General features: G+C 37.8%; 1 protein-coding gene across 1 annotated transcript in view; it reads left to right on the plus strand.

The window, feature by feature from the left end:
* Positions 1–13,577, plus strand: part of PKP2 (plakophilin 2) — a 39,175-nt gene that overhangs the window by 10,877 nt on the left and 14,721 nt on the right. Inside the window, exons 4-6 of the mRNA XM_088521537.1 lie at positions 3,417–3,555; positions 6,387–6,594; positions 11,479–11,656. Coding sequence (XP_088377663.1) covers positions 3,417–3,555; positions 6,387–6,594; positions 11,479–11,656 — 525 coding nt within the window. The remainder of the gene's footprint in view (positions 1–3,416; positions 3,556–6,386; positions 6,595–11,478; positions 11,657–13,577) is intronic.

The raw sequence follows: 13,577 nt of genomic DNA on the forward strand, positions 1-13,577 counted from the left end.
CCACATCTAATCTGGACCAGAACTTTTACTGCTTGGTGATCCAGGAGTTTAGAGATCTGGTATTAATAATATAGCCCCAAGCGCTCAGTCTTCACAGCAAGCAAGTTCAAAAAAGACAACTGGGAGCTGACAACAGCTAAAGATTTGGCAGTACTTATATTGAAACATTGGAGGACTTTGTTTCTCAAGAAGCTTACGAACAGACATACAACACATTTGACTCAATCACTTATTTAACTTGAAGTACATTCTTGAGAGCATTTAAGCCACAACCAGCTTTAATTTTGTATAGAAGCAATTTTGGTTCTTGTTCTGCAGGTGTGGACACTGTCTCACTGCAGAGGTGTCAACCAAAGCACTTTTCATACCTGCACTGTATAAATAAACATCCATCTTCTGTCATTGTGCGTGTGGCTTTCTTGAGACCATTTTAAATTCCAAGTGGAAGATTTGTGACCCAGTGGAAATCTTTTGAACAGTGTAGTTCCTTAAATTCCAATTTTTTAGTTCAGCTTTTACTGAAAACTACAGAAGAAAGCTGGGAGACGACTGCTCACATAATCAGACCTGTGAGCTGTGACAAAATGATCAGGCAGCACGACGTATCTCAAAAGTTATCTACTCTGCTAATTAAAATGAAGTTACTATTTGCCAGACTATTGTTTGGTTTGACAGACATTGTTTGAAAGTCCATTTGGTTGTTGTCATTATACTTGTTGATTAACTGTGTGCCTATTAGTTTGCCTTTACATTTTTTTGAGGGTAGGAGGGAATCTTTGCATAGAATTCTCTTTCAATGAAAGTTAGGGTGCTCTGCCTTTTGTGAGTGCCATTGAGGGCCAAAGGATATATTGCATCTTTTAAATCGTACTTATTATTATTGTTCACTTTAGAGAATATAAATGTTATTCTTACCCAATGAAGAGCAATCCTAGCACGAGAGTGCACAAGAGAGAGATTTTGGTTACCACACATAGAAGAGTATCAGCCATGAAGGGACAATTTTGGTGAATCATGGGCTACTCTCCATCTCTGTGTAGATCTACACATACAAGCACTTAGGAATTTGCTCTCTGGCCATACATCCGTGTGATTGCTGATACACCTTTACGGCTGTAGGTCATCCCTGCCATCCTGAGGCTGAGTTCCCACACAGATTTTCTCCGATGTGCTTTGAGGGATCACGAAGCAGTGCTCATGCACTTAGAAGGCCTTAGAAGGTATGCAGATAAAGCCTCCTTCCCTAGTGATTGAAGAGGATGTATTACTATTTAATACATCCGAGATCTGTGTCTCTCCATAAAAGATGACTGAGACTGGTGCAAGGCTTCCAAAGTTACTGCAGTGACTAACAGGCAGGCAGACACGGGCACATAAAGAACAGAGTCACAAAACACTTGTTCATTTAGCGAATCTAGCTAAAAGAATAAGCTCAAAAAGCTTGTTCTCCTGTTCCACTTAAAAGAATAAGAAAGATAATCTGTCTTGTTTCCATTACTTTCCGATCTTTAAGTAGGTTCCTGATCAGTATATCAGAACTGCAACATGGAGTAACTTAGTAACTGCTTTGTTTTGGGTCGGGGCTGTACTAAGTCCTGAAAATCTGAAAGTTGCAAGCATTGCCAACACAGAGCTCAGGGTAGTAGAAATACTAACAATTGTTGTATTCAATTTCACTTTGATTTAACCTCTCCATTGACATCGTCAACACATTGCCCCTTTCATTTCATCTCTCATCTTTGTCTTGCACAAGCCTGCCTCGCCTCCTGTATACCAGCATATTTGCTCAGAACACTATCTTAGAAAACAGAAAATAACCTGATTTATAACAAATGGAAATATAAAGGCGTGTGAAAACCTGAGGATGTATTTTAATTTGCAACCTGGGAAGAGAGACTGCTATTTTTTGAAGTCCCTGTAGCCATACTAGTTATCTTTTGCCTTGTGAACAAACTCTGATAATAACGAATGTTGATTGAGAGTGAAAGCTGGTAAGGAAAATTCTAGCAAAATCCTTTTCTGCCTCTGACCTTGCAAGTTTATCACAAATATTTGAGGGAAAGCAGTTTGATTTCAGAGTGTTGGTAGAAAGTCTATCTATGAGAAATCTGCCTGATTTTCTCCTAGTTTGTCTACCTTGCTCAACCACAGCTCTGGCAAACCTGAACTTCTAGGTTCATTAGCTCCTGGCAGTCCATTATTGGGATAGTCTCAGAGCCGAATAACCTAGTAACTCCTGGTGCAGTCCACAAGCACATGCTTTAGTTCAACATACTCTTGAATCAGTATTGAAACATTTCATATTTCATTTTTCTGAGCATTTTTTTCTTAATCTTCATCTTAGTTTAAAAAAAAAAAGCTCAGAATTTGAACTTAAACAAATTTTTACTTAAGAATCCGCTTTTCCATAGGAGTTTAGAAGTACTTGCTGAGATGATTTTCAAAAAAATGTTCTAATTTTGGTAGCTCTGAAGCAGGGATCTATTGCCCGTGACTGTTGTTTCACTTTCCTTCATAAGCTGCCTTTTGGTGCCTGTCTGGCCAGTCCGTGATCTGATTCTACAAAATTATTTGGTTTCAACCTAAAACTAGAACTTTTTTTTTTTTTTTTTCTGGGTGAGGATTGTTGGAAGGAGAAGTGGAATAGAAAGCTTGGAGAATATGACCACATATCCTACAGCTACTGCATCCTGAATAATCTATTCAGTTGTGCTATGAATTATTTTATGTTACCCAAAAATGGTTCTTGTGATTCCTCTTTCCAGTTTTTGACATGATTGTCTAATACAATTACCATGCGAGGCAAAGTGTTGGCAGCTTCAGGAAAGATGGATACATATATCTTTAATCCTACTAGAGGCAATGTACACATTTGTTTTAGTGTACCACACTTTCATTTTGTACCAACAGGAAAAGTCTTTGCCCACCTATTTCAAATGGGGGCAAATTTTATAAACCCAAAAAGCAAAGGCTCACCTGTACTGAGTCCAGAACAGAGAAACTGAAGAAAGACATAAAAACAAATATAGCAAAGCTACTATCACATTAATGAGAAAAAGAATATATACCAGGATATCTTCAGCATCAGTAAAAGACTTTGTAATTTTGCTTTGGCCTGCTTTGTCCTTCATATGATTATTTTTTCCATTTTGTTTTTATAGGTTCAGGCATGACTTTCTTTACCCTAAACCTCCTGTTGCAAAAACTCCATGTATAACTTTCTTTGCCCCTTGCAACTTACTACTGCTCAAAGGATTTCTAGTATTTTCTGCTACTAGGGAAGGGAATAATTTTCTAAGTAAAACTAAAGCTTCTTGGAAATCATGAAGAGCCTGCTATTACAAGAAATTTCACAAGCTAAATGATGATTTTCTTTTCAGTCTTGCTTCACTCTTCTTATGTGTCTGTACTTTAAGGAGCCCAGAAGGGGAGATGACTCTAGAGCATGCAGTCAACATATTGAAGAGTGAAAATACACAGTCACCAGCTAGGATACTTCCTGCAGTGACTTTCATACAGCATGAATGTTTCCAGAAAGCAGAAGCCAGAAGAAAAGTAAGTAATTATTTTTATGCCAGCTTCAATTAGGTAGAACAAATAATTTTCTATGTTGTATGGCACTGCATGCCAACATGAAAAAAAGATATTTCAGGAAACCTTGTAGGATACCAATGTGGAATATTTTCCTTTGGCTATGATGTTGATTTTTTCTTCAAATTCATTTAAATCAGTGGAATTACACTGACCTATGCCAGCAAAAGTTTGGTCTTTAGCATTTGGTAATAGGAAACATGGGCATGTAGGATAAGAAGGAAAATCCAGAACCCATTCAGACCATCTGTAATGACAGATGTTTCTGAGTAATTTCTTAAAAAGCCATTGATTAGGAACCCGTGGTCAAGTCAATCTTACTGCCCTGACCAATGAAGTGTAACGTCTCCCTTTTGTAATCTAAGTTAAGTAGTTTCTTTCCTATCTTTATGAATAAAGCAAAAAAGTCTCTATTTCTGTTTTTCTTACAATGTTTTTCATATATTTCAGCACTACTAAGTTTATATTCACTTAATTTTCCCTTTTCTAGGATAAACAAAATTCTCAGTCTTATGCATAAGACTGCATGTAGTCTGCATGTCTTAATATAAAAATGGTTCAATTGGTCCCCTCTCATTTTTGACTGGCATGCTGACACCACTGGTACAGAAGTAATATCTAAGCTTCAGGGCTTGTTAGGACTGCACGTTAATACAAAGCATGGTTTAATGATAAACCTCTTATAATTTTCTCAAAAGGACATATCAGAAATACTTTCCTTTAAACTTAGGATACAATTATGGTACTCTGGCTGGACAGTTCTGTATATTGATACATGAGATGGTTTTTTATTTTATTTTAACCATTTTAAAAGTTTCTTAATTTACTTGGTTTCATAACTTACCCTGTATTAGTTAAATATAATCTCAGCCTTTTCTCCATATGCAGTCCAGTTAAGTGACAGCCCAGCATTACTCACTCCTTTGGTAGCTTTAACTTGCTTCACAGTAGATCAAAGCAGGTGAAAGAAAAATATGCTGCTTTGCAGAAAGCTCAGCAGTAGCATAATTAGCAGCCTTAACTTCAGTCTCAGGACAAAGCTTCTGAATTGCATGTTTGAAGGTGGTTTATTATTCAGACATCTCTCAGACAGCTTCCCTGAAAAACAGATGGATGAGTAGAAGAGTTCACACTGGAGCAGTCAGCCTGGAGCCATCTTCTATTTTCCTGTCCATCCCACACATCCTAGCTAAGCTGCTCTATTTAGTGCCTATCATACTTCTTCATGTAGGCAGTCATGTTCCTATGAAGCCTTTCAACATGCATTCCTGTCTGTGTCTCCTAATGTTTTATTCCCTGTTACCTGATAGTCTGTGGTTCTAGTGACTTTTTCTTATGTCCATGTGGTCTTACAGTGTTTTGGCCGATCATGTCTGCCAACGAGAATTTAGACCAATAGTTTTTGTAAATTTGCAGCATATGGAGTTCAAATAGCACCACTTTGTTCTACAAGAACCATAGATCACTTATAGTTAAAATTACCAACAGAAAACTTGCATAAATGTTTAAAGGAAAAAAAAGAAAAAGGAAAAAAAAAGGAATCAGTATCAAAGACGTCCATTTCTGTAGTTCCTTCTGAGTGATAGAATCTAGATGACTGTTGAAAGCAAGGGGAAGCAAGTCAGCAGTGTAGTAGCAAGAAACTCTACCTTTTATTCAACTGAATCAGAGGAAAGACAGGCAGGCAGTGTAATTTGACATGGCATGAAGGGCAAAAGGTTTTGTTGCATTTCATTTCTTCCTTTTCCCAGCACCTGTTAGCCAGATTAAATTCTTTTTATCATTAAACTCTGAACTGTTCTAAACAACCATATCACATTTCTAAGTCATTCATGTACTATTGATTCTATACAAGGATGAGTTTGTCCATAAAACCATATGGCATTTTGATATGCTGGAGGAAACCGTTCCTCAACTTACATGAATATAAGTTATTTTCTATAGTAAAATAATTCCTAAAGAAACTAAGTCTTATTTATACCACATCATAGCTCACATGGGATTCATCATTTGCCACAACATGTAGAATTTGGAAACTATTTATTTCCCCACAGCTGCTGTGAAATAAAAAGTCCTTTTAATTCTTAATTCATTTGGGGCCAAAACCTTGTTTTTTAAAGAATCAAACACTGAAGAGTACTGTCTTTGTTAGATGCGGGTGGTTCAGCAGTTAACTATTTTATAGTATATGACAGTCTATATTTTGAAGTATACATTTATTTGACTTTTCTCAGTATGCCACAGAGAAGTGCAGACTGAATTGTATTCTTTTTTAACACACATTCAAAACATGCACAAAAGGTAACAAAGAAAAATACTGCCTTTCCATCAGATCAGAGGCTAAGAAAAAAATAACAACTTGGCATCTCAGGAATATTTCACATCCACAAATCTCTAAACAGCTTATAAATGTTCCATAGATAAATCCCAAGCATCACCAGAGGTGCACTGTTACACTCCTGTCCATTTTACCAACATAGACACTAAAATACAGAGCAATTGAATGTCTCATCAAAGAGTACAAATCTGTGACAGAGCTGTAAGAGATCTAGTTTAATTCCCTCACATTAATTCCTAAAATATGATGCCTCCCTTAGCTGTGGATTTTAACAGTGGCTCACATGAAAGCCCAAAAGTTACAGTCATGTCAAATTAAAGATCTGTGTTTCAATTTTTTCAAGTAGGAGTCCCTGCAGGTTTGGCTAGGGTTTGGGGATTTGTTCATTTTGGGTTTCTTTTGTTTGTTTTTGTAGTTTGTCATTTTCAATATCTAACGATGTTTTGTTTCCTTGCAGGTTTTCTCACTTGGTGGTATCCCCAAACTTTTACAGCTTCTGGACGTTCAGAATGAGGACATTCAGCGGGCAGCATGCGGTGCTCTGAGAAACTTGGTGTATGAAGACAATGACAACAAGCTGGAAGTGTCAGAGCAGAAAGGGATTCCACTCTTGCTCCGTGTACTCCGATACACCCAGGATGTAGAGACTAAAAAGCAAATAACAGGTGATGTTTTCTGTGTTTGAAAGCATGAAGTACGCAGGTAGTGCACAGGCTTTCTATGTGAGGTGTTTGCTTGTTTCCTTAGACCAGTGTTTAATTACTAATGACTTAAAAGGACACTGTTATCTATTTTGTTGTCCATTTTAAGCTCTTCCCCTTGTTTTTAAGACAGCAGTAAGAGGCTAGTAATTGATGCATTTCCTTCTTAAAGCTTCTTCATAAATTACCTGTGTGCATGTGTTGCAGGGAGCTCAAAGTCCTCACTATTCCAGAAAAGAAAGTGAAGGTCCAAATAGCAAATCCTTCAGAACCATTGAAATGAGCACTGATCTGGGCAGTCCCAGAGGTACCCCAGACTGTATGTAATGCCCAACACTTCCACAGCAGCTTAGCGCTCACTTTTTGGCACTATGGTGCCAGCAGAGTTGTGTTGCTGATACTCTTGTTGGAAGCTGTGTTGTATCTGTACTCGAGAACACTCAGATGGTGAGAATGGAAAGCAGGTGACCTACCCTCAACAAACCCTACAGTCACAATGTCTGCTTTGAGCCCTCTCACTCCTGGTGCTTTACATCCCACAGTCTACCTTTGCAGATCTGTGACAAGCAGAAAACACTTTTTTGGTTCCTTTCTATGTGCAAAGGAGAGAGCTTCTGTGATCATAAAGATTATATGGCATCATATAAGATCATATAAAATCATATCAGTGGTGCAACCTGTATTCTTGGTTAAATCCTTGCAGAGGTTACATTCTCGCCCTTTTTGCTCCAGTGTCCCTGAGGGAGAACAGTCAGAAAGAGTAATGGCCCATTCTGATTTTGAAGGAAGATGGCTTTGGATCACAAACCCTGTGTTCTGCCTCTTGTTGTACATCAGTCTAGTAGGTGGAAGGGTAGGAGGAAATGGTCACCATTCGTTTCAAAGAAACCTGTGATTACTACCCTGCTGCCTTTGCAGCAGGCAACAAAGGGGTGTGCCAGCCCCTTCCTCCCTGTACTTCTGTTTAGCCATAGTGCATCTCTAGGAAATCAACCACCCATGACCCTTATTTATTTTAGTTAGCATGCAGAGGAAGAGCAAGCTTATATTTCACAATCATCTGATGAAAACATAATGAGTAAATGAATGGGGCTTTATTTCAAGTGGTCTTTAAAGACATCAGATTAAAATAACAGTGCTTTAAAAGATATAGGTCTCAAGCAGCCTTGCCTTGAAGCAAAGACATGTTGAGACCTTCTGTAATTCTGCATTCTTTAAAGTATTTGAAATATTCTGCTTCCTAAGCTGGGGAACAAAGCTTTGTATTGTTGACTCTTTTGGCTCAGTTCAGCAGCCCTGTGACATTAAAATGTCTTAACGTTTTTCACATTCAGCAGATGCAGAATTGGGTCATTTGATAATTTATCGCATAGTGCGTTCTCTCAGTGCATTTACACATAAGTGTAATAGTGGCCAAAAAGCTCTTGGTAGCAGTTCCCTCACTTCTGACAGAGTTTGGACTGTGACTATGCAGGTATAGGTATTGTAATTATAACTGTGCTCTCCTTCACCAGCCTGAAAACAGATGCAGAGGCACCTTCCTTCTGCAGTTACTGTGTCATTGAACTTGAATATTTGCTTCAGAAACATACAACACGCCAACAAAATATATGAACAATAATGAATCATATATTGTCATTTGTGTTAAAATATTCTGATATATTTTTACACTATCAGCTGCAAGGGATGACTTTAAGAATAGAAGAAAAGCTTTGTACTTTGTTCAAGATCAAATGTGCAATCAGTAAGTAGTACTTAAGTCACTAGGTGAAAATGGTGCTGGGAAGGATGTTTGCCAGCACCTGAGGAATCCTTCCAGCAATCTAATAAGCTCTGAGGGTAGAGAACAGCCAGGTTGAATGCATTTCTCTTTAACCTTGCTTCCAGCCACTTTCTCAGCCCACACTTCAAAGGTAGGCAAGGTGCATGCTGCAAAGGAGAATTAGACAGTCAGTATGCATCTTACTAAGGTCAGTATTCCAGGTGATCTTGGCATGTTCAGTGATATCTGGGAACCTCCCAGAATTACTGCCGTGTGCAGAGCAGCAGTGTGCCATAAGGCCTTTCCAAGAACCATGCATATCTCTGTGTGCCTCTCCTCTAAGAGGGCTGGAGCACGCTGAGTTGGGCTCCAATCTGTTCGCAGATGAGGGGTGTATTATTTCCCTCCCACGGGGCAGACATATTGCTTCAGTTTCCCTGGATAATTAATGGCTCACCTACAAGTTTTTGTTTCTTATTTTTTCTTTTTTTTCATTATCTTTGGCTTCCTACAGGACTCATGGGATATCTTTATAGCTCTGCACATAATTGCATTGTAGTGTTGTAACAATACACTTCTAGGAAAGGTTTAATGCAGAATCTTAGGAATTTCATCTCTTAAGCATGAGAAGGCCATCTGTCTTACAATATCATACTTATTGTTTGACTGCTTTGTAACTGTAAATTAGATATTTCCAGATGTATGATATAGTAATTATCTGAACATTTTCCCCTATAGGGATCAGTAAAATAATATTTGTACCTGATAGTACTACACTGAATTACTGTGAAAGTGAGACATCTGTTCAAGGTCAAAAGTGTGCGATATTCCCTAGGAAAAATGTTTAAGCCCAACAAGCTTTTTATGTTTCTACTGCTGTGTAGGAAGCATAATACCAAGTATTCTACCTTAGAAAAATACATGAAGGTAAGGATATTGTTGAAGGAAATTAAAACTCTGAGATACAGAAGTCTTCCACAGATAGTACTTCACTATCTGTTGGAAGTATGATTTAATATTTTGCCTATATTAACATTGCTGGTATTAATTAACCAGCAACCTTAAAAATAAGTTTCTGAGGCTCAAATGTGTTTTTCTCATGTGCACAACTGAGTCAGATGTGACAATATCAAGACATATATGATATATCATACCATATATGGTATATCTCTGGACATATTTTGAAGGCCTGTATTCTCTTCTGACCTGTTCTGCTGGCTCTTCCTCTCCTTTCTATCTCTTTCAGCATGTTGACAAGAACTAAAAAAGTCTGATGAATAACAGGAAAGTAAGGAAAAGGTCTCCAAAATCAAAAAAAAAAAAAAAAAAAGACTGCCTGGTATTAATTCCACCACCACATAAGAACATGCAGCTGTTCTTCCCTTTGTACATGTTCCCCTGTGCACATCAGAAATGCAGGTGCAGGCCAACACTTAGGCTGAGGAATACAGTCTGAGGACCACCATGCACTGCCTTGTATTATTCTATGAGAGCAGTAGAAGCAATGATAAAGCCTGGAGATAAATGTAACTTACAGCCAGTGCTGTTTCTGCCACACAGTCTGTGCGTCCAGGAGAGCACACAGAAAGCACCAAACCAGTGCTTCCACTAAAATGTCTATGTATGTGCTCAGTACTGTGTTTTGAAAGCTGCCCTGGACCAGTTTACCTAATCCTCACATTCAGAAAATAACTGTCAGATTTCTCTGTGCAATTTCTGGGTTTATGTGATCTGTTCTTAGCCCTCATCAGGATCACGTTAAGTGGATTTGCTCGCTTCATAACATGGAGACAGCTGAAGAAAAGGAACCATAGGTTCTCTTCTTTGTTTGACATAGAAACAAACTTCTTTCAAATCTTTTTAGGAAGGAATGGGGATACTCCTGAACCATAAGAGAGAATGTCACTTGGAGAAGGTGCAGGAGCCAAGACAGGAATGACATTTCCTTGTGTTTAGTGAGCACACTAAAGAACAGAAAATAAAATGGCTGTGGCATGAGAAAAAAAAAAAAAGTAGCCTTTGAAGGTAAGCCAGAGGAGCCTCCAGGGAGTATCTAACCTCTTGATCTTGTTATCAGGCAGCATAAATCTAAGAAATGAAAGAAAGTTCTTCCTGCAGGGAAGATTACAGCACAAACATACTGTCATAAAAATAAATGTAAAATTATAAGGAGACCACACCCATTTTCACAAATAACCATCTAAGGGAAAAATATGGCACTATAAATACATTACAGTGAATAACTGCAAGGAAAGACCCCACTCCTAAAGACATTTTTTAATGTGAACAAATTCATTCACACACACAATGTCACTGAGAGAATTCAGTGTGTCTTTGCTCGTGGGTAAAGTTCAGATTTATGTGGGAAAATTTATAACATGGCAACATCCCAAACTCTGTCTCAGCGATTCTGACTTCTGTTCTAGGTGTCTGCCTTTAACTCAAAATGGACTTAGTTTCTTTGTGCTCATGCATTTGTGCTGTTCTGTCATAATATGTTTCCCTTGCCGGTGTTTCTGATTCCATATGAGCCTTACTTATCCTACAGGACAGCATACTTTACCTTTTTTGCCATAATTTGGAAATTATGGAGCTGGTCCCAGAAGAATAAACAGGCTTCTTTTGGTTGACTTTTGTTTTGATTTTGCTGTTGCTCCTTCTCTTTCCTCTTCTTTTGCCAGAAGATATATGAATAAATAGACGCCTATTTCAAACTTCTATGATGTTCAGTACAAGAAGCTCCACTCTGCACATGCTTTCAGGCATGGAAACTCCACAGGGTGGTTCAGATCCTTTGGATTGTCAGTTTAGCACCCTTTTGACCAGTTTTTACAGTGAATTACAATAGCTCAGGATAAAGGAAGAACAATATTGTTCATTTAATCCACATATAACTGAATGCCAAAAAGCTTATCTCATTAGGGAAAGCAAGAAAAAAGCCTCCAGAATTTATGTGCAATCACGCTTGGTATGATGTCCTGTGGTGACAAGTTCCTTCATTCATTAACTTCAAAGAGTTTCTGATTAGGTCTTTCAAACTGTGCGGAGATCTTTTTGCCACTCTGATTTAACTTTGGGTATTGCAGGTTTGTTGTGGAATTTGTCCTCCAATGACCAGCTGAAGCACCTGTTGATCAGAGAAGCCCTCCAGACACTGACGGAAACTGTCCTCATTCCCTACTCTGGCTGGCCAGATAGAGATTATCCAAAGTCTAGTGTCTTACCTGACCCTGATATATTCTACAATGCAACGGGATGCCTGAGGTGAGCATTCAGTCTATAAGTACCCCAGACAATCATGATAAGCCCGCACAGATCTTACTTTTTTGCATTTTGATATCTCTGATATCTCTGAGAGAAGAGTTTCCATACAGATCTTATGTTCAAATGCAACAAGTACTGTGTATCAGATCAGAATAATTACTGATCAATATAATAAAAATGACGTTTCTTTATAAAGGTCCTGTAGCTTCCTGTGATGGGTAATCCACAAGCTGTGATAGGTGCTCCAGAAGCATTACTGGAGATGATAGTCAAAAACCTTTTTCATGGTTGCATTGAAGTCAAAGAGATCCTTCATTGATAAAACAGTTGTGGATATGGGGTGAAAACTTAGCCCCTGACTGATGATAATAATACCAACAAAGCTTTTTAGAATAGTGGTAGGAATAATATTATCAGATAGCATTGGAAAAGAGCTGACAGTAACTTGAAATAAACTGTAAACTCTGAAAGTCTGAAAGTCTTTTAGAGTTTTTTTAAGGCTTTGGCAGATATTTAGCATGGTGACTTTCAAAGTCTGTGTCTTCAAAGCTAGAGTTGTAAGATGCAATCACTAACACTTTCATAGGATAATCGAGTTCTTTGAATCATATAGGTGTTGCTTACAAGCCCCTTGTCCTTTTAGAAACAATTCCTGTTTCATTTTCCTTTCTAAACTATATAGAGCAAATAAGTGATTGTCCATTGGAACTGCATAGAAACATGCCTACATTTTTTTTTGTTTCCTCCTCTACAAACACAAAATACTTAAAAGTCTTGCACCTGGCTTGAATATATGTCTGTACTTCTGATTGGCAGAGCAAGTTTTTGAATGTGCCTGTTGAAAAGTAACAGAGCAAAACCAAGCAGGTCTATGTAGAGAAGAGGTCTATAACCGATAAATCAGTAAGGTTTATTTTTTAAAGCACTATTTCTTAGTTATGCTGTAACGAAACACTTATAGACAGTAACAACTCTTTTTATCATCGCATACATCCATTTAGAAAATTTGATCCTATGCAAACAAGTGACATACATATAAACAAATTCCCTGACTAGACATTGGCCTTCTATTAAGAGTAAAGAAAATTTGCTCTATTTGCATATAGCTAGTTCAGGGCATTCATACATTCAAAAATTCATGAAAGGACATAGGTGGGAATAACCTATGAGCAATTATATGAGCACAGAGGAATGGCTTGAGTTTTAGAGTTCAAGAATGTAAAATAGAATCTTGAATGTTTTTCCTAACAGATAACTGTTTGCTGATATGTCCCATAGGGGAATAGTTGCATCTGTACTTCATGAGTTCTTACAATGTAAAATAGCTCTGTATCTGACTCCTAAGTGGTTTCAGAGCACAAATGAAGTGATAGCTGAACAAAATACTCAACAATAAAGCAGAAAGTTTTTTTGCAGAAACACCCATCAGTCCTCTAACCCCTAATTAACTTCAGCTCTAAGTAATAATTATCTCTTATTTACTCTGATGGCTCAAAATAAATACATTTATATAATATATAAATATAATATATAAATAATATAATATAATAGAAACATTAACTATGAACGATGATAAAATTTCCATAACTAACACTAGTGGTATTGTCTACGAAATGAGGAAGGTTGTCTTTACATATCAGTTCACCTGAGCCGCATCTGCATGGAAAATAGTATGACTCTCAGCTGCACCTCTTCATGGTGCCCTTAGGTGCCTTTTATTACCTGCTCTTGTCTTTGGACTCTGGAAGTCTCTTCTCAATGAGGCAGCATGTGGGGACAGAATTATTCACAGTTTTAGCAACTGTATTACTCGTTCAAAGCTTGTTGTAGTGACTTGACACAACTCAGTATGTGACAAGTCAGGAATAACAGAAGCTGGGTTGCCTTAGATACGGTCAAACAAATCCTAAATATTTGGATG

This window comes from Tinamus guttatus, unplaced genomic scaffold (assembly GCF_059628265.1).
Source record: "Tinamus guttatus ecotype Peru unplaced genomic scaffold, ASM5962826v1 Tinamus_guttatus_pri_ptg000125l, whole genome shotgun sequence".
Lineage (NCBI taxonomy): Eukaryota > Metazoa > Chordata > Aves > Tinamiformes > Tinamidae > Tinamus > Tinamus guttatus.